We start from the raw sequence: 21,715 nt of genomic DNA on the forward strand, positions 1-21,715 counted from the left end.
CTGCAGGGGGAGATGCCCTCTTTGGGGGGTTTATTCTCTTCCTCGCCCAGTCTTCTGGACTGGGTCCCCTCTCTGCTCACTGCTTGGCTGCAATGACACCCACCTGCCCTGCCCATCATTTCACAAAGCCTGAGGCCAGGCACCCAGAAGTGAATTCTTTCTCTGCGCCAATAAAGGGAAAGGGCTTGATAGATTTCAGGATTCACTGTGCGCCCCAAAGAAGGCAAGGGATCCCGCTTCGGGAGTCAGGGACCTCTCTTCCTGCCTCTTCCCCACACTTCCCCATCTGTGTTCCCTGATCCCAAGGACTTACATCTTGTTTTCTCTGCTCCATCTCAGAGGCTGCAGTCTGGAGGCATGGACTGGCCCATAGACATGTCGTTTGGCTATTTAATAAACTAGTTGCCAAAATTTAAAAATTTGAAAATTCCATGTAACAACTTGGACTTCTAGTCTCCCCTACCACCCACTTCCCACCACACCCCAGGTGCTGTATTCTTGGCAGCAAGTGCATGGAGCTGAGGATGGGGTGGCCAGCGGGGAGGCAGAGCCCCTTGTGCACAGTCTCATTCCCATCCCCATCAGCCTCACAGGACCATAAGGCCCATTTCCAAGCCTGGTGCTTCTCAAGCATGCATGTGGGACTGATCAGGGACTCTAAGGACCTCAGGGAACCCAAGTCAGTGTCTCAGCATCTCTGGGGTGGGACCAATCCTCCCGTAGGTGATTCTGGTGAGCAGTTGGGTTGAGAACCACAAGTGCGCTGACCCTGAGTGGAGGGGCTCCGTATGCAGGTGGTTCCTTAAGGCTCACTTGGCTGTGGCTCCAGGCTCTGTGAGCCATGGCCCTCGGTGAGAGCCCCACGTCGAGAAAGCCCAGCCTGGTCCTTGCTCAGAAGAAGGGCCCTCTGTTTCCTCTCCCAGGGACTTTCCAGGAGGTCCTGGACACTTGAGTCTGCTCACTGTGGGATACTCAGCATCTGAGGCCCAAATCCCGGGCTTGGAGAGAAGGCCAAATGGGAGCTGCAGCGGAGGCCTGGGGCTGCCGTCTCTGAGGAAGATTCACTCCTATATATGGTCACCGGGAGCCCCATTGCAGAGCGAGCCGTGACCTAATGTGCCGACAATCTCGCCCAGTCTGGGGCCCTGCCTGGGAAGGGCCCTCGCCCCGGAGAATGTCTGCTTGGGGACAGAGGGGCTGGGAGGAGGCGAATGCTCGGGGTAGAGACAAGGTGAGACAAGACATCCCAGACACTCAGAGACCAGAGGGGCGGCCCCAAGGCCCCCCACCCCTCGTGGCCTCCTGCGTCTGTGAAAATGTCCAGCTCCCCACTGATGCTTTGTGTAGACAAGGAAACCCAGGAGCCTCTCTTGGTTTTAAAAGTTCTTTTAATAGAGCATGAAAAGGCTATATCTCTATAGGCAGGCCGTATACAGATTCTCCAAGAATAAGGCACACGACGGAATGCCATCCCAAGGGCGGCCCTCAGGAGAGGTTGGGAGGCTTCTCCACGCACCCTCCGAGCTGGCCCACGGGTTCTGTTTGTCTTTTTAGCTGGACACACACATATTAACAGATACAGACACCGACAGGGTCACCACACAGGAGTGGAGGAGGTTGAATGGTGAAGCTGACAACAGAGAGCGGTGAGCTCCCGTAAGACCGGACGCCTCCCAAACGTCAGGGTTAGTTGTCACTCTGGGCTATGATGTAGTGATGCTGGATTTAATATTTGTTCCAAGTAGATTCAAGTCCGTTAGATGCTGGAGGGCAGGTCTCAGGGCTCTGGGTGACAAATCCAAGTTCAAAGAGCACAGGGCCCTGAGGCATGGCTCAGATGGCAAAGCTCCAAAGAGGGAGATTGGAGAAATCCCCCTCCTGCTTCCTCTTCCCTCCCTGGGCCCTGCTGACTGGGAGCCCTGGACCAGGCCAAGGAGGCCATCTTTGGAGCTGGCCGACTTATGGAGGGGCTATGTACATGTCGCCTCCTCCTAACCTGGCTCATTTCCACCCCCACAAGATTAATAACCATGATAACAAGATAATAATAAGAAGGTGCAAGAGAATGGGTTCTAATGCTGTGCTATCCTCAGCTGAAGAGGCTCAAAGGGTTCACCATTCCCTTTTTCACTAAGTATCTAATAATAGCTTCCCTTACAAAAAGTAATACTTTCCCAAATACACATATGTATAAATACAGGACAGGAACACATGAATAAGTCTAAGCACTTGAATAATATGCTGGCTACCTAATACTGATATTTTCATCCAAGGAAAACAACAGAGAATAACAATAATATGGCTTAAAGAATTGCAAAGATTTTTTTTTCCTCATCAGAATTATGTACCAACTTCATATAATATTCTATGTAGACAATATTTCCTTCTTAATGTAATTCAGTTGCAGACTTTTTACAGACCAAAGCATAGTTAAAAAAAAAAAAAAAAACCAAACCAAAAAAAAAAAAGCAAAAACAAAACAGGAAACAGAGAAAAGTTCTCACCATAAATATTTTCTTGCAGCTTGACCAGAAGGTTTGCAAAAAATACTTCCAGAAATCTTCCTTTGATATTCTATTGCCCTCCTGAAAGCTCTGAAGTTTTGAAAATGCCTCTCTTTTTGTTTAACCTCAAAAATCAAGCAATCGTATTTTTCTTTTTCTTTTTTTTTTCTTAAAAAAAGCCCTCAAATATATACAGACAAAAATCACTGTGAAGTTTTCGGGAGAAGGTAACAAATTCAGTGTTGTGAGAAAAATTGGAAACCATGCAGAAATTTTAACATCCATGAATTTTCGTTTCAAAATACACACATAGTATTTTTTTCTTAAAAAAAAAACAACACAAAAGGAATTCTGTGTCAAGTATAACTCAAAATAAATACAAATTCACAAGTAGAACTATTGAATACTTCATATGGGGTAAACACCGTTCTCTCCCAACTGGATCTCTAGACCTACTAACTGCAAGCAATTGTCCCTTTTGAATGTACTACAACCACACACTTTCTTGTCTCCTAGGCACCCAGGCCCTCTGAGCACTTAATTCTCACAGCACCAGCCTGGACAGCAGTGGTTCTCGCTGAGCCCAGAGAGCTCCCCAATTCAGCCAAACAGTACTGGAGGGGGTGGTGCAGAAGGGCAGCCTCGGGGGAGGCCCAGCCCCCGCTGGCCGGCTCTGTACAGACGGTGGGGTGCAGTGGCTGCCAGCTGGACAAGCCCACTGGAAAGGTCAGTTTGGGGTGATATCCCTTCCCCTCTTGACCTGTGGAACGCCCTGGCCTCCTGGGGTCTGGAGCCTGGGTTCTTTCTAGGGTGTGGGCTTCCCCCACAACTGCAGCCCAGGCACGCTGAGACCAAGGTTCCCCCATGGGGCTAGGTCCCTGGAAGTGTTGAGCCTGGTCCACACAGCAGAGACCAGCACAATGTCCACCACAACAAATGTTCTCGTTAGCAGGGCACTGGTATGGCTGACAGTAACAGCTTCCCCTCCAGGAAGGAGAGCCCTGGGCCAGGGTGACTCTGGCTCACGGACACCATGGAGCAGGCAGGGAGCAGCCGGGAGGGCCTCCTCAGAGGTGGGCGGTGAGCGTCTTCTCAGCCAGGGACCCGCACTCTGTCCCTGTGGCCGGAAGGAGGCGGCTATGGGGCTCAGGCTGGAGCAAATACTCTCTTCTTAAGTGCTCAGAAGGCATGGCCTCCCCCACAAACCTGCCCTGCAGCCCTCTGGCTGCACACACACTCACTCCATCTCTTTGTCTCACTCCCTGGACCCCTGATAAACACTTCGCTGTAACTCCTCAGTTGTACAAAGCATTTTCATTTGAAAACAAAAGGCGACCGGACATAGGTTGGGTGTCCTTGAGCCGTGGTAAACACTGAATTTCAGGCCCATTTCATGGTCTGATTTTTTTTTCCCCCACAGAGGCATAATGTTGGGGCAAAAATCAAGTGACTCAGCTCTGACAAGCCAGCTCCCCTCCCCTCGCCCCGGGAGAAAGGAAGGGGTGACATAACAATAAAAATAGGGCTTCTCACTGGGGAGAGAACGAAGAGCAAGGTGATCCCCCCCGCTTGCTGGGACAGCGTGGCCCTGGCCAGTGTGAGCGCCAAGAAGCCTCCCTGTCCCCTGGGGAGGTAGGAATCATCAACCTGGCTTTGCAAATGAGAGGTTCTGTAGCTTGTACTGGGGTTGCCTATGTAAGGGGGGGACAATTCTTCATGTTTGCAGGGTAGGGGACAACAGGAAGAGCTGGGGTTTCACTTATTAAGTGACTGACTGACTCCCGCGGCATACAGGATAGTGGGTGTACAGGACCTGGAAACCCTCTCCAAATAAAGCTCTCTGCTCCAGGAGACGGTGTGTAGCCAGGACGAACCCCAGGACATCAGAACACCTCTCTGCTGTCATTCTCTCATGGGACGAGTGGGGAAACGGAGAGATGAGAATCCTTCCCAAGACTCCATAGGGCGTCACTGGCGGGGCTAGCATTAGAACCTGGGGCTTGGATCTTCCAGGCCTGTGTACTTCCTGCCAGAGTGGCTCCACTGCTGGGTTCTACAGCCTCCATCCGAGGGTGGCCCCCCAGCAAGGGTGGGAGGGGAAGAGGGAGGGAAGGGAATGGGACCGACAAAATCTAAGCAAGAGGGGAAGTATGTGGCGGGGGTCGGGGGGTGGGGGGGGGTGGAGGCGCGGCTGGACATGCACCAGGTCACACCTTGGAACACTCTCCAACATTCAGTGCCTCCCGTCCCTGACCCCTGGGTTTGTGGGGGGTGGGGTGCAGCACCCAGGTGCCAAGCCAGTGACGTTAGAGGCGGTCAGATTTGGGGCTCAAAGTGGCAGGGGGCAGAAGTGCCCACTCCCCAGCAGCTGCTAGGACAGGTGTCAGCTCACCATGAGTGCTGACTTGGAAAACTGGGGCTTTGCAAGAGTGGCTTTTCACACAGGGCCAACTGGAAGGTTCTGGGCGGGAGAAGGCGGCCTGGCTGGTCTCGGGGAGACAGTCCCCTGCAGGCTCTAGGATTCACAGTAAATTTAGTGCACTTGTGGCCAATACGAGGCTGCTCACCCCAAAGGGAGTCTCAGAGAAGAGCCTGCGGGGGACACTCAGGGCTCTGTGGGGTCCTGTGTGCTGACCTCGGCTCGCCCCGACCCCTTCACACAGACCCACATCCACTGCAGGGAGTCTCAGAGACTCAGCCTTCCAGGGGCACATAGCGACATCAGTAACACTGTCAACATACATGAGCCAAGAACCTAAGAGCCCACCCCGCTAGACCTGTCAGCCTGCGAGGACACCCCCGCACACACACAGGGGACACGCGGGGGGTGGTGTCTTCTCTGGCGGGCGGGAGGGTGGCGCGGCAAGGCCGGCGGCCAGGTCATTGCACACGCCGGCAGTAGTAGCCCAGCACCTTGCACTTCTCGCACAGATGCTGGGGGTGCTCCTTGCTCTGGTCGGACACATCCAGGCCATCAGGTTTCTCCAGGGGTCTCTGCAGAGAGAAAGGAGGAAGCGAGCCCAAGGGTGGGGAGGAGGAGGGTGAAGAGAAAGAAACACCCAAGTAGGGGGAGTGAGACAGATGTGGAGAGAGGACAGGCAGACAGGAGGAAGGTGACAGAGACACAGGAAGGGCGCAGGGAGAGAGCACATCAACCTGTAATCAGAGTTTGCTTCCCAAAGCGCCCAGGACCCTTCCTGCCTCTCGCCTGCCGCAGGTAACACACGTGTCCTGCGAACTGAAGGGCACAGGCCGAGGCCTTGAGCTGGGAGCAGGGCTGTGGGAGGGCGTCTCGTGCCCAGAGCCCCAGGTCTAGACCCACTTCGCCCACCACCTCCCAACACCCCACCCCCCGCCAGCACTCTCTGAGCCGCCACCACCTGAAGCTCACAAATGGTGCACAGACGTGATCCAGCTGGAGAAATGGAGGCCCAGCTCAAGGGAGACCCAAGCTACATCCCCTGCTTCCCGGCACACACTGCTTCTTCCCAGGCCACTTGTCATCCCCACACCTGCTCCTGTGCCTCAAGACTCAAGGGGAGTTTAGGGCATTCTCTGGTGGTCCAAGGGTTAGGATTTGGCGCTTTCCCTATGGGGGGCCAGGGTCAATGTCTGGTTGGGGAATTAAGATCCTGCAAGCCATGTGGTGCAGCAAAAAAAAAAAAAAAAAGACTCAAGAGTTCAGCCATGAAAAGGAATGAGTCTGAGTCAGCTGAAGTGAGGTGAATGAACCCAGAGCCTGTTATACAGAGTGAAGTAAGTCAGAAAGAGAAAAACAAGTATCACATATTAACACATATATATGGAATCTAGAAAAATGCACCTATTTGCAGGGCAGGAATAGAGATGCAGATACAGAGAATGGACTTGTGAACGCAGCAGGGTAGGGTGAACTGAGAGTAACGCTAACATATATACACTGCATTGTGCACAACAGTCAGCTAGTGGGAAGCTTCTGCGCAGCACAGGGAGCTCAGCTTGGTGCTCTGTGATCAGCTAGAGGAGCGGGCAGCAGGCTGTGGGAGGGAGGCTCAAGAGGGAGTGGGTCTGTGGACATACATAGCTGGTTCATGCTGTTGCATAGGAGAAACCAACACAACATTGCAAAGCAACTGCCCTCCAGTTTAAAGTAAATTTAAACATAGAGTTTAACCTGGATGGGGTCATGGCATTTCAGGCTTTGGGTAAGCAAGTCCTTAGCTCTATGAGGTCAGTAGGCAGTGTTCTGATTCATTCTGCACCCCTGGGCCTGGCACAGTGCCTGCCTATTTATGGAAGACTGAGGTCCAGAGAGAGGAGGTGACTTGTCAGACCTCTGATGCTGCTTACTCAGTGTGACCTCACAGAACCTCAGTTTCCACATCTGTTAAGTGGGCCATTTTTGCAGCTTGTTTACAGGGAGGAGTTAGGCGTTTAGATGTTTGTAAACTGAGGGGTGTTCAGCATGTAAAAGCACATTTCTGTTACATGGGGGGCTTCCCTGCTCCCTCTGGTATTCTCAAAAGCTAGCTTGTTTCTCTGGAAAACATATGGAGGCTATTAAGCAGACGTTTTCTTGGCTGGCAGCTGTAGCCCCAGCCCAGAACCCCTACCTGTAGCGAGGTCCCCTGTACAGGACTCGGAGGGGACTCAAAGGAAGCTGGTCAGGGCCAGATGGCAGCCACATGCCAAGGAGAGGGGCAGGAACTGCAGGCTGGTGTGGGCCCAGGGAGCCTTGGTGCCCGTGACCAGGACCCAGGATGGTCCTGGAGGGAAGCTGAGTGTGAGCGCTGCCCCTGGGCAGGCTGCAGACTGCTCAAAGGGAGCACACCAGCTCATCTGCATAATTATGCAGTGCCTGGCCTGCAGCTGACACTCAGAGCAGGTGGGGAGCGGACACGTCCGAGGGCTCTGGGAGGTGACGGCCTGTGGGTGGGCAGGGTCCTGATGTAGGGTCATAAAAAGTCATTTCCGTGCTTCTAAGCCTACAGCCACATTGGGAAGACATAGAAACAGGGCAGGAGCCTTGCCCTCACCCAAGAAACTTTCAGATGACCAACTTTCCTGCCCAGGGGAGAGGAGAAAAAGTCTGTCTTCATGTCAGGCTTGGGCTCACACTACCTATGAGCTGTGTGACCTCTCAAAAGTCACTTAACCTCTCTGGGCCTCAATTTTTTCCATTTCTGTTGTTGTTTAATCTCTACGTCGTGTCTGATTCTTTTGCGACCCATGGGCTGTAGTCCACCAGGCTCCTCTGTCCACGGGATTTCCCAGGCAAGAATACTGGAGTGGGTCTCCATTTCCTTCTCCAGGAGATCTTCCTGACCCAGGGACTGAACCCACATCTCCTACATTGGCAGGTGGGTTCTTTATCACTGAGCCACCAGGAAGTCCCCTTTCTCATCTATACAACAGGCTAATAAAGGTACCTGACTTCCCCGGTGGCTCAGACGGTAAAGCGTCTGTCTACAATGCGGGAGACCTGGATTCAATCCCTGGGTTGGGAAGATCCCCTGGAGAAGGAAATGGCAATCCACTCCAGTACTACTGCCTGGAAAATCCCATGGACAGAGGAGCCTGGTAGGCTACAGTCCATGGGGTCCCAAAGAGTTGGACACGACTGAGTGACTTCACTTTCACTTTCACTTTCAATAAGGGTACCTACTTCATAGGGTTGTTGGGAAGAGTAGATAAGTTAATATATGCAAGGTTACTAGAACAGTGCCTAGTACATAAAGAGCAAACTGTCTGTTAGTATTAATATCATGCATCATTGCTATTGTTATGTAGAAGGGGGCAGGCTGAGAACAGGGGAACCAGCTGAACCCCTGGGGAAACGCACTTGCAACATCCTGGCCATTCCCGCTCCTCGGCTGTGACCTGTCAGTGCCCCTTCCCCCCATGGGTCCTGGCTCAGCCCTGCCCAGGCGCTGGGTGGAGGAGGTGGGGAAGCTGTCAAGGCAACTCCCCTCTGCAGAGGGAAAACAGTCAGCAGCTGGGACTGATCACCCCAGGGCCACCCCCACCCCCCGCAGGGAGGCAAAGCCCATTCTTGTTTTCTTCTCCTGGAGGGCAGGGCCGGCAGGGGGAAGCCACAGCTGGAGTCTGACGGGAAACAGATGTAGTGGGGAGCAGGGAGAGGGGAAGTGGAGAGTTCTCAAGAGATGGACACCGACAGGTCAGAGCTCAGGGAGCAGGAGAAATAAAGCAGCCCCTTTCCACCGCAGGGGCCGGGGGGAGCCTGGGGGGACAGATGCTCCAAGCCCCTCCTCTCAGTTCTTCAAAGGCTCCTGACTGCTGGGGGGCCTGGCAGGGCCATCACCCCCTCTGTCCTGCCCCCAGCTTGCCACTTCCCTGAGGAAGAAGAGCCCTGTGACAGGAGACTGGGGAGTAAAGCAAGAGCAGAGCGGGGTCCCAGGCCCCCTTGACGGGCTGAGTGACCTCACTCAAGTCCCTTCTTCTCTCTGGGTCTCAGTCTCCCTGTTGCACACAGTAGGTGCTCAACAAACAAGCACAGAATGACTGGGAGAGGGAAGAGCAGAGCCACACATCCTGCATTTGGTTCGGAGACTGTGGTCCGGAGGTGGTAATCAGGGAGGCGGTGCTTGCACTGAGCTTTCAGGTTGGAGACGATGAAACAGATGAGGCTGCTGCCAGTCTGGGGATGGCGGGTACAGCCCTGGCCTCTTGGAAGGGGTGCTAAGGCAATACAGGGGCGGGGTCAAGGAGGCTGGAGCCACTGCAGGGAGTTGGGCCCTGGTGGACTTGGGTGCATGGACGGGACCCCTCTGCTTAGGTCACAGGCTGTGAGAGTCATTGGGACTGAGCGTTCCAGACCGCCAGCACAGACTCCAGCACCATACATCTGAGTTCTGGCAGGAACTGGCCTATCCCCAGCTCCTGCCCCAGCCAGCTGGCCTGACCTGCACTTGTGCTCGCCCGCCCCTCCCCTCCACGGGTCCCCTGCAGGTGTTCTCGGCTAGCCCCACCCTTCATGAGTTTCAGCTTCTCTACTGAGCTTGGGTGAGTCACTTATGCCCTTTGCCTCAGTTTCCTCCCCTGTAAAATGGGGATACAACAGAGCTGACCTCCTGGGATGGCTGAGAGGATAAAGGGATAAAACACACAGAGGAGTGCCTGCCCACTGCACATTGCTGTCAGGATCTTCCCGAGTCTCCAGCGGCTGAGGCTGACCTGCAGCCTGGCCTCCTCCCTCCTGCGCTGGGAGCCCAGGGGTGTGCTCCAGCCCACCCAGTTCAAGGAGGGCGGTGCTAGGCCTGCCTGGCCTCAGGACCGGGCTCCAAAGACAGGTGCAAATTCAATTCCAAGGCCCCATGTCTATGTGGGGGCCTTGGAAAGGCCACATGACTTCTCAAGATTGCACGCTCACTCCCAGTGAAGCAGGATGAACAGGACACCTGGTCTGTGGGCAGAGCACACAGAAAGGGTGTACAGGGGCTTAGCAGATGGCACCCAGAGCGCAGCCACACCTGTGACTCAGGCCAGGAATTCTCTGAACGCCAGTAGGTAACCCTGTCTGATGGAATCCCATCCCTTGGGTTGGAGAGGAAGCTCCTGGAAGGCCTGGCAGCACCCTGACCTTCGTCTTCCTTTAGAACCTACACAGACCAGCCAAGCAGTCCTCAATGGAGTGTGTCCAGCGAGGGAAAGAAGGAATCCCTCTGACAGCACTGGCCCTGCCCCAGGGCCCTGGGTGCGTGTGCTGATGATTGGACATTACAGGAGGTGGTTTTGGACTGGGGTCCCAGACCTGCTTAGGAATTGCCAGGAAGACCTCGGGAGCCTGGATGCTGAGGACTGTTTACCCTGCTTGCCTTCAGCCCCATCCTTGATGTGCTCCAAAACATGTGCATGCCACGTGTCCTGTGCCCCCGCTACTGGGTCACCAAGCCTGTGTTGGCGCCCCAGGGCCTCAGTGTCTCCCTCGGTGTCATTAGGCCTGGACCAGGCCCCTGCACTAAGGAGCCCCTCATCCGCTGGGCTGTGTGGCCAGCTCCCTATCTATTTGCCTGGGAGCCACAGGGTGGGTGCTGGGAACCATGGAACCCTGAGGGACAGAGCCTGCACTCAGCGACAACGGAGGCCTGCACACAGTCATAAAATCACAGAATAGTTCAGCCACGAGAGTGCTCCTGGACAACTCCCAGACCTCCTAGTAGGACAAAGACCAAATTCTGGGTCACAGTCTCTGAGCCAGCCCCTCCCTCCAAACTCCCTCCAAACTCTGCTTCCCTCCTCGGCTCCTCCAGGCTCTCCTGTCCTCTGCACTTGGCACATGCTCTTCCCACTCCCACGCCAGTCTAGTCCCCGTGGTCTGCTGACCCTCCATGGCCCCTTCAGGGCTCAGCCTGACACTACTGCCTCAGGGGAGCCTCCCCCACCCTCTGGCTTCCCTTTCCCTGTGCCCTCCTCCACCCTCCGCTCCTGCCATCCTCAGGGAAGATTTGCCCTACCCCCAGCTCCTCAGTATCCGACTCCCTCACCAACCCTAACCTTCTCTCCCACCATCCCTTGGCCACACCCTGGACCTGGTCTTCAGAAACCCGCTCTCGTGGCAGCTCTCAGCTCCTCCCCTGAACCCAGACCTGGGCCACCTCTCCATCAGGGCTCCTCTGGCTTCTTTTCCTGACCAACTAGCTGATGCCCCCGGACCAGGCATTTCCAACAGCACACTTTTCCAAATATGCCCCAAACTCGGCCCTCTTCCCTCTGAAACACTCTCCTGGCACACCTCGGCCCTGAGCCCGTGCCGTGTCTGGCTTGCGCCTGCGTGCAGCGAACACTGCTGGGCACAGCGCAGAACTGAGCTGATGGCTTTGGTGACAGTTATAGTCTCAAAGCTCCCCTGGGCTTGGATGCTGCTGGCCAGTCTGGTTATGTTTCCCTGGTAGACCCACTTCCGCCCTCATCCTTCAGCCAGCCCACCATACCCCTTCTCACCCTGGCTTTTGACTGAAAACGTCGCGTCCCACTTCACTGAGAAGACAGAAGCCTTGGAAGTGAAGCCCCTTCTCTGCTCCATGTCCGTCCCCAGGCATCCCCCCCTCCCTCCCTCCTGGGCCGACCATATGGCATGCCTCTTGTCCCGGTATCACCAGCCTTTTACTTTCTTCTGGGCCACCCTCATTTACCCGTAACATGCTCCAGGCTCTCTCACCATATAACACCCATCTCAATGGCCTGTCTCTACTCCAGCTATGGTCCCATTTCTCTGCTTCTCTCCACAATCAATGCCCTTTGAAAAAGTGGACAGTGAAGGTATTTCCTCTGCAGCCTGGCCCAGGGAACCTATGCCACCAGGGCCACCATCCTGGCCAACAGATCCCCTTGTGAATCAATATCTTCACTCCGCTTATGCCTGACCTGCAGGGTGTTGGCTTCAGTGGTTCTCATACCTGGGTTGCAGCTCAAAAAATCCTCCAGATAAAAGTGATTCCACACCAAAAGCTTCGGGACCATCTCCTTGTTACCAAACCTCAAGGGTCCTTCTCCGTGGTCATGACAGCTGACAGCTCAGCAGCAGCCATCGCCTGAGGCCGGGAACGATGCTCCCTCCCGCCTCGGGGACTCCCTGCTTTGTGGCCTTCCTCACCGGATGCTCCTCCTTCATCTGACTTCTGAATGCTGGGACTCCACAGCACATGGTCTGGGGAATCCCTTCTCTACTTTGTCCACATTCTGCAGGGCATCTCATCATTCCCTAAATACCTTTAGGCCAGTGGTACCCAATTATCAGTAACCACCTTGAATTCTTACATGAACTTCAGAAAAACAAACCCAACTGCCTTCTTGACATCTTGACCTGGATTTTCAGGAACATCTCAAATGTAACAGAGGTCTCTTGCCTCTATCTAGAGCACCTATGTCACACCCCAAACTGCCCCCAGCCCAGACTGCCCACCGTGGTCATGACCACCGTCACCCACTCGGGAGCTCAAGCCAGAGTGTGACTGTTTTCCTGGATTCCTGGCCTCCCCTCACCATGCACATCCAGTCCCGTGGCGCTCTGTCAGACCCAGATGCAGACCCACAGACTTCCTATGGCTTGCCTGGCACTATTGCCATGGCCTTCCTACTGGTCTCCCCACGCCTCCCAGACCTTCTAGACCAATCTCTACACATACCCAGAGTAATCACCTGTAAGTGAAGCTGTTTCTTGGTGTTACCCTGTGGGGCCCCCCACATTCCTCTGGGACTGTCCCATTTAGCTCTCCTATTCCTCCCACCCCACCCTCCTGATCCTTCACTGAGCTCTGAGCCCTGAGTAGCCCAAGTCCAACAGCCTCAGGGCATTTGCACCTGCTCTACCCGCTTCCCGGGATGGCCAGCCACCCTCTCGTGACAGGTGTAGCTTCTCTCCCTCCTTCAGGTCCCAGAGTAAATGCCGCCTCCTCTCTACAGCTGCAGAGTGGGAGCTCCCTGGGGTGGTCCACCTCAACCCCCTCCCAGCAGGGCAGCAGGCCCTTGGTCACCAGCCCTGTTGCACAGTCCCAGGCACCCAGCAGCTGCCTTGTGTACAGGCGCCAACTGGGCGCGTGAACCAGTGAAGGGCGCTTTCCTACAGCACTCCGCTGCCCTCTCATCGCTCTGCATCACAGTCGCACCCCCAGTTCATTACTTTCAAAATTCACCTGGGTCTGTGGTCGCAGGGTCTTGGTACAGTGGCCTCTTTATCACTCCTTCCCTGCCTGGGAAAACAGGCCCTCTCTCTCTCCAACCGCCCCCAGCTCCCATTTCCGATGAGACAAGGAAAGGAAAGGGCTCATTTGGATAGATGTGGTCTCATCGCCATCGTATGAAGGAGCAAACTGAAGCTCAGTAAGGGAAAAGGTAACCCTCTTCTATCTGTTCTACATAAAGGCCCTGGAATACACCCCTCCGGCTCCCCTGTGCCTCCTCCCCCTCGGAAGGCTCCCCTGCTCCCGCCTGCCCCCCTGTTCCTCCTCCCACTCCGTCCGGCCTGCTCCCTGCCCCCGCCCCTCACCTGCTTGTGCGGGTACACGTTGATGTGGCACTTGATGCACTCCTGCCCCATGTTGGCCCAGGAGTTGCCGCTCATCCATTTTCTCTTGCACTTGGGACACTTGTACTCGCCGAAGCAGCGCTTTTTGCCCTGGTACGGGGTCAGACCCTCGCCTTTGGGGCGTGCCTAGAGGACAGGAAGCAAACACAAGGGATTGGGGTCCACCCGGCCAAAATAATGCCCCACCGGGTCCCCACGGTCTCTCCCTTCAGCCTTCATGCCCTGCGTCCCCAGGTGCAGACATGGGGACACCTTTTGTCCCAGGTCTGGAGGACACCAGTCACCCCAGAGCACACGTGGGAATCCCAAGGCTGGGAGACTCACACGGGAATGAAGAACGGAGCTGGTGGTGGGTTTTTAGAGTGAAGAAAGCAAGTACTTCCTGGTGGCGAGGAATTACTCCTTAAACACCGCAGTCATTAAGGGGGAGCTGGCAGTCACATACCTACCGACACATGGCCCACAGTGGTGTGGTTCAAATGGTCACTGAAGGGGCAGCATAGGCAGAACAGCACCTCAAAAGCAGTGAGAGTGTGTCTCTCCTCAGCCCTGCTCCCTTGCTTGGCAGCTGTGTTAATTTCTTTTAGACCACCCCAAAGATTGGCTCTCCATTTTCAAATGCATACTGCATATATATTCCTAAAGAAGACCAGTCCTGGGTGTTCATTGGAAGGACTGATGCTGAGGCTGAAACTCCAATACTTTGGCCACATCATGTGAAGAGTTGACTCATTGGAAAAGACCCTGATGCTGGGAGGGATTGGGGGCAGGAGGAGAAGGGGACAACAGAGGATGAGATGGCTGGATGGCATCACCGACTCGATGCACATGAGTTTGGGTGAACTCCGGGAGTTAGTGATGGACAGGGAGGCCTGGTGTGCTGAGATTCATGGGGTCGCAAAGAGTCGGACACGACTGAGCGACTGAACTGAACTGAACTGAACAGCACGTACATATGTATGCACATCCTTTATTTTCCCTCACTCATACGGAGACAGATTATAAACTTGGTTCTGCGTCTTCCCTTTCTCACTTAATAATAATCCTAGACATATATATATAAAGTATTTCTCCCCGGTCAATCAGTACAAACCGAGCTACTGTTCTGTGCTGTTAAGAGTAGCATAGTATGCAACTCTGTGCAAGTTTTATGGTGCTTTCTCATCACTACTACAGCTGTCTAGATTGTTTCTACTCTTCTATTACATGCAGCGCTGCAATGAATAACTTTGCATATATGAATGTGTGTGTGCAGATGGTAAAGAATCTGCCTGCAATGCAGGAGACCCAGGTTCAATCCCTGGGTTGGGAAAATCCCCTGGAAAAAGGAATGGCAACCCACTCCAGTATTCCTGCCTGGAGAATTCAATTCCATGGACACACCATGGGGTCACAAAGAGTTGGACACAACTGAGCAACTAAGACTTCCATGTGTGTGTATATAATTTTGCACATATGAGAGTACGTTTGCCCAATACGTTCCTAAAAGTGAAATTGCTGGGTACATGGGTGTGTGCGCTTTTCATTTTTAAGGATGACAGTGACCATTAGCTTCCTTTCCCCACCCCCAGCTGCAGTTGTATCAACTTAACATTCCAACTCCTCATCAACAGTTTTCATCATTGCTAATCTAGGAGGTAGACTTCTCAGAGTAGCTCTGACTTGTATGATATGTATTGTAAACAAGAGAGAATTTTTACATTTAAGAATCATTTGTGTTTCCTTTGTGATTCTTTTTTCCTGCTGGGGTTTGATATTTTTCTTGTTGATTTGCAACTGTACTTTATATATTAAAGAAACTAGCTCTCTCCTACATGTTTTTTTTTAAAGCATTTTTACTGATACTATTTATATAGCTTATATATATATTTATATATATATATACATAAATATTTATATTTATATTATAAATATTATTATTATATATAGCTAATATTTCACCCATTTAATGTGTACAGTTCAATGGGTTTTGGTATATTCGCAGAGTTATACAACCATCACTACAGTCTAATTTTAGAACATTATCTGTTACTCCCCCACAGAAACTCTGCATTCATTAACAGTCATTCAGTGTCCAACCCCCACTTCCTCATCCCACCTAGGCCCAGGAAACCACTAATTTAACTTTCTCACTATAGGTTTCCTGTTGTTGGCATCTCAGGTAAGTAGATCATAGAATAATTGCCCTCTTGTGTCTGGCTTCTCTCACTCAGTGTGATGTTCATCCACATTACAGCATGTATCAGGACTTCATTCCTTTTTGGTGCCAAATAATATCCCATTAGGGCTTCTCAGGTGGCTCAGTTGTAAAGAATCTGCCTGCCAAGCAAGAGACACAGGTTCGACACAGGGAACGCAGGTTCGATCCCTGGTTGGGGAACTGGGATCTCACGTGCTGCAGGGCAGCTAGGCCTGCGTGCCGCAGTGGCTGGGTCCACACACTCTGGAGCCAGCACAGCACAAGTAGAGAGCTCGTGTACGGCAGCTAGAAGGGTCCACACGATGCAACGAGCATCCTGCGTGCTGCAGCTGAGACCCGACGCTGCCAAATAAAAGCAAGAAATATTTTAAAAAAGAAGTACTGTGCTGTGAGACAGTCTGCTTCCATAGTAATGTTTCCTTGGGTATTTGTTTGTTTCCAAAGTAGTGCATAAAGGTCAAGAACACAGACTGGATCCAAACCCTGGTTGTGATGCTGGGCAAGTTACTTCACAAGATTAGTGGTAGGAACTACCACAAAAGCCTGTTCCGAGGATTAAGTGAGGCAGAACACTTAGAACAATGTCTGACAAATAAAACAGGAGTATTTGTTGGTATTATTTACTAATGTAGAACAATAGCATCATATAAAATAATAACTTCTTCCTCCGGTAATCATGTCTTTTTTGCCCAGGCACCATTACCACCATTTGGTGACAGCCTACTAGAATTACAGACAGAACCCTAAAAAGGGAGATACGTGCCGAATGCGTAAACCTAAACTCAGAGGGTGGCAGCAGTGCCGCCGGGTCTTCTGGGCCCACTGCCCTATGTCTTCTGGACCCTTCCTGGCCTTCCTGGCAGCCGTGACATCCTGGGGAGAAACTCCGCCTGAGCTCCGAGGCAGGGCTGACTCTCAGCACTGATCAGATTCAGGGGAGAGACCAGTTATGCAGGAAGAGCGCTCCGCGTGCGGTCAAGGCCCAGGGTCCAGTCAGTGTGCAGTAGAGAGGCCACCTTATGACTCTGAAGACGCTCTGAGTTGTGATGGTCTCAAGATAGGGACAGTGCAGTGAGCCCTCCAACCGCTTCTGGGGGCACCTTTTCTACCTGGTTCCTGGTGCCCACAACTTCCACAGCCTCCCTTCTCCAGTAATCCTGAAATAAGAGACTAGATGAACTCAGTCTCATGGTCCTTGTTCTTAAAGGGAAAGTTGCTCAGTCGTGTCTGACTCTTTGCGACCTCATGGACTATACAGTCCATGGAATTCTCCAGGCCAGATAACTGGAGTGGGTATCTGTTGCCTTCTCCAGCGGATCTTCCCGACCCAAGGATCGAACCGGGGTCTCCTGCATTGCAGGCGGATTCTTCACTAACTGAGATATCAGGGAAGCCCAGAAGTAAAAGTGAAAGTCGCTCAGTTGTGTCCAATTTTTTGCAAACCCGTGGACTGTAGCCTGCTCTGCTCATGGAATTCTCCAGGCAAGAATACTGGAGTGGGTAGCCGTTCCCTCCTCCAGGGGATCTTCCCAACCCAGGGATTGAACCCAGGTCTTCCACATCGCAGGTGGATTCTTTACCATCTGAGCCACCAAGGAAGCCCTTGAAAGGACCTACATTTCACAGGGGAACTGGGATAGGCATGGGGTGCCGAACCAATGGTAGGATTCCAGACTCCTTGGTTGAAGTGGGAAATGAGGTTCTTCACCAGCTAGACCCACCCCGAGATCTGGTTCTGCAGGCCTCTTGGTTCAGAGATTGATGGGACCTGGCACCCGACCTCATACAGCTGGGGTCAAGGGCAGGGGTCAAGGTGTCAGATGTGGGAGTCGAGGTATCCTGGGGCCCTCCGCAGCACAGAGCGTGAGGATTGGGGCAGGACTGACAATGCAGTGCCCCCAAAGTCTCTGCTTCAGAAATGAACAAGAAGGAAAGCTACTCAAATAAAGAAGATACTGCGTGTGCACCAAAGGAAGAAGCAGGAAGATGAGAGAAGAGCAAGGGGTAAGTCGGGAAGTATTGCCACACTGTGTAATCAGAAAACCAGCCATTCCAGAGCCTTCTATCAGGGACTGTGAGTGGCCAGGCAGGTCCCAGGGACAGGGGCTTCTGCCGGACCAACACACCATTCCCACACAACTGTCACCAGGCCAGGCACCAGGAGGGCCAGCTCTGACTTCCCACCATATAGGACGTGGCTCAGATCTCAGATTTCAGGACCAGATGCTAGCAATGACATATTCTGTCTCTATCTGGGACTGTCTGGGGGACCTTCAGCAAATCATACAACCTCTCAGTGCCTTGGTTTTCACAACCAGAAACCTGGGATGATGATAATGGGCCAGCCTTCCCAGGGCTACTGGAGGAATTTGATGCATTCATACTGATGAAGGTCTTAGCTCAGCAGATGGACATTGCAAGTGCTCAGTAACCATTAGTGATTTCAGTAGCATTCGCCTCCGGACCTTGTACAGGGAGAGGGAGCAGGTATGTTCCAAGTGATGTGGAGACTGGGGCTGAGACCACTGAGCATAAACTGTAAGAGGGAAGTCCTAAAGATGAGAGGAAAGCCTAGAGAGAGGCTGGGCTCACCATCCCCGAGTTGCGGTTGAGCAGGGAGGGGGCAGGCAAAAGATGAACAGCATTAGGTGTCTTCACCTGCTGGAATCCTCAGAGAGAGAGCCAAGAAAAGTACAGAAAGGCTGTGAAAGCTCTGTGGATGCTGTGGAGAGGACAAAGAGGGAAGAGAACGGGTTTTTACAAAGCACCACCTGTGGGCTAGGCTTTGTGCTCATGGCTCCACGGCCTGTTCGGCTCCCATTTAACTCTTCCCATAATCCTATGGGGCAGGGAATATCATCGACCCTCTTAACAGATGGTGAAACTGGGGCATGTGGAAGGACTTGCCAAAGAGCTCCCAGAGTACAAGGGCAGGAGGTCAGGCTCAGCAGGCTTTCCCACGAGCCTACAGTTAACTCGCCCTTTCTGTCTGTCATTCCCAAGCGCGTCTGCACCGTAAAGCAGAGGCCTGCGCTCAGGAGGAGAAATCCCCCAGGCCTCCAGCTCAGCCTAGCCCAGTGGCTTTGCTCTCCTGTGGGTCAGAGTGGGAGAGATGACCTGTAGGGCAGGGACAGGGAGGCAGGGGATGGAGAGGAAGGCAGGTCAGCAGGCAGCTCTGGGTAGACAGCACCCGCTTCCCGGAAGGGCTCAGTCCCATTGTGGCTGTGCTTACAGACGAGGGCAGGGCCAAAGGGAGTAGGAATTTTGGATGGGACAAAGACTTCCCTACCCCCAACACTTCCCCCCGCTGCCTCTCCTCCCAGAAAGGCACGGCCTCTGCTCATAAACGTCAGTGTGAGCAGTGACTGCTGACAGCCTCGCAGGGGCCGCCACCCACCCCGGCTGGGAAGGAGGCCAAGACTGACTGGGCTCTCCTGACCTGGGCCCCTGCCACGTTCCCCTCTGGGAGATCACATGTGCCAGGAGCCCGGGCAAAGCTCAGTGGGGCTCAGGAGCCAGCCCTCTTAGCACAGACAGGCCCCCCTAAGGACCAAAGAAGCCAAAGGACTTGCTCAAGGACACACAGCCAGTCAGGGACGGAGCTGAGACGACAGATCAGATCCTCTGACCTCCAGACCAGGCTAGAATCAGCATGGAGGGCAGCCTGGGAAGTGAGAGATGGTCTCAAGGACACACAGCCAATCAGGGACGGAGCTGAGACGACAGATCAGATCCTCTGACCTCCAGACCAGGCTAGAATCAGCATGGAGGGCAGCCTGGGAAGTGAGAGATGGTGGTTGGCATGGAGGTGGGAAGGAGAACTTATGCCAGGGAGCGGCCAGGGCAAAGCTGGGCAGAGGGTAGGGGTTGAGGTCATCCAGGCATGCCAGAAGCTTGGGGAGAGATGCAGATGATGCTGACACTACCTGGACACTTCTTGGGGGTGGCTCAGTGTTTTCTTTCCAACAGCTCATGATATTTCCTGTGTGGCTGACCAATAGGTAGTGAGCTCCCTGTCACTAGGGGTATGCAATATGTGACTGGGTGAACAACTCTCAGGGACACTGCCAAGGGGACTTTTGCCCTGGTCAGACAGTGGGCCCAGGGCACTCTGAGGACACTTCAACTCTGTAGTCCTCCCAACTCTTCTTGCTGGTGAAGGCCAACCAGGCAGGTGTGGAAAGGAAACACACTCAGACACTGCTGGGGGTGGAGGCTGAACAGGAACATTTCCTACTGCATTTCCACAGTGCAACTCGGCGGTAAGGTTTCAAACTTGAGATGTCCATTCCTTCCCCCCAGCAAATCTATATCTGGGTGACCATTCTAAGGAAATAAAAGATCAGAGATGCAGACCACAGGGAAGTTCAAAGATGACCATCACATCACTGTTTATAATAGTGACAAGTTGGAAAAAGCTAATGCCCTGGTTCCCTACATGATGTTACACCCATTGGACAAATGACAACAAAGCCATTAAAACATTTATGAAGATTTCTTAAAAAGGGTTTGGGAAAACATTTTATAAGCAAGCAGGATAAGCAATCAAATACAGTCTGCTCCCAGAGTAAAACTGTAAAAAGAAAAGATGTGTGCAACAAGAGGGCAGGAGGGAAATCAGTCAGAAACGTTCAGAGGTTGCCTCTATGAGACAGGATGCTCTGCTCTAATTAATTATCTCCAACGAGTAGGTAGGCATTACTTTAATAGAGAAAATGAGGGCCCTGACTTGCAGGCCCCTCCTGCCCACAAGGGGGCGCCCTGCACTTTCCCAAGGTGGTGAACCGGAGATGGCAGTTCTGTCCATACTTGGCCTCTTGGGCCTGGGTGTGGGGCAATGGTCAACCTCTGGCTGCTGGGTCTGTTGGAACATGTGTGTTCGCAGAGCTGCCCTGCCCTCGGCCATGGTGTGGGCTTCCCACCCCCTCTACCCATTTGCTCCCTCAATTCTGAGAACAGCTAGAATCACCCACACCTGTCACGTAACGTAAGTCTGGCTGGTCACTCTGCCCATCAGTTTCCCTGCCCCTGCTTCCTGAAGTCCCACCAGGAGTGAGTCAGGCTTCAGGGTGAAGCTTGTTTTCCTCTCGGCCTCTTTTAGATTGAGTTTTTTGCAGGGAGATGACATCATCACCTTTGGTCGCTCGAAGGAGAGCATCGCAGGGACCCTGGCTCAGGAGGAGGCAGTGAGCTGGGGTGATGAGGACCTGAAGCTGTGCCCTGCACATGACAACTCCATGCTGGCTTCTGTCCCAGGAGGTACAGCCTCTGTTCTCAGGATCACGGTTTCGGCCACAGGCCCCAGCTGCAAGGTCTCAGCCCAGCCCTGGTCATGCCACCTCTGCCTGCCCCACAGAGCATCCTGTGCCCTGGTGAGCTTTGGGACAGACTAACAGCTACACTCACTAGGTGTCTCTTAGGAGGCAGGTGCTCTGTACAATCACCTGTGAGGCAAATATGCTTAGTCCCAGGGTTAGAATGAGAACACAGGCATGAAGAGGTTAAGTAACTCACCCAAAGCTATGCTTTGATGATGATGCTTGGATGGCATCGTCAACTCAATGGACATAACTTTGAGCAAACTCTCAGAGATAGTGAGGGACAGGTGGTGGAGTCTGGTCTTGAACCCAGACCACTGACTCAAGCCCACTCTCTCAATTGCCCTGCACTGTGCCAGGATGGCACAAAGATGAGGAACTCACACAGCCAGGACAGTGAGAGACAGGAAAGGGTTGCTACTGCCATGGGCCCTGGCCCGGGAGCATCCCTTCTCCTCTCTGGGCCTCAGTTTTTCCATCTCTGCTGCTGCTGCTGTTGCTTCAGTCGTTTCCGACTCTGTGCGACCCCATAGACGGCAGCCCACCAGGCTCCCCCGTCCCTGGGATTCTCCAGGCAAGAACACTGGAGTGGGTTGCCATTTCCTTCTCCAGTGCATGAAAGTGAAAAGTGAAAGTGAAGTCGCTCAGTCGTGTCCGACTCTTAGAGACC

At 53.2% G+C, this 21,715-nt stretch overlaps 1 protein-coding gene across 2 annotated transcripts in view; it reads right to left on the bottom strand.

Annotated features, from left to right (window-relative positions):
* Positions 1-1,370: 1,370 nt before the first annotated feature.
* Positions 1,371-21,715, bottom strand: part of ZCCHC24 (zinc finger CCHC-type containing 24) — a 65,236-nt gene continuing 44,891 nt past the window's right edge. For both annotated transcript variants that reach the window (XM_027531011.1, XM_027531012.1), the window contains exons 3-4: positions 13,489-13,653; positions 1,371-5,498 (exon numbers count right to left, since the gene is read on the bottom strand). In XM_027531011.1, the coding sequence (XP_027386812.1) occupies positions 5,385-5,498; positions 13,489-13,653 (279 nt within the window). In that variant the 3' untranslated portion in view covers positions 1,371-5,384. The remainder of the gene's footprint in view (positions 5,499-13,488; positions 13,654-21,715) is intronic.

The sequence above is a fragment of the Bos indicus x Bos taurus genome, chromosome 28, assembly GCF_003369695.1.
Source record: "Bos indicus x Bos taurus breed Angus x Brahman F1 hybrid chromosome 28, Bos_hybrid_MaternalHap_v2.0, whole genome shotgun sequence".
In the NCBI taxonomy this organism is placed as follows: domain Eukaryota; kingdom Metazoa; phylum Chordata; class Mammalia; order Artiodactyla; family Bovidae; genus Bos; species Bos indicus x Bos taurus.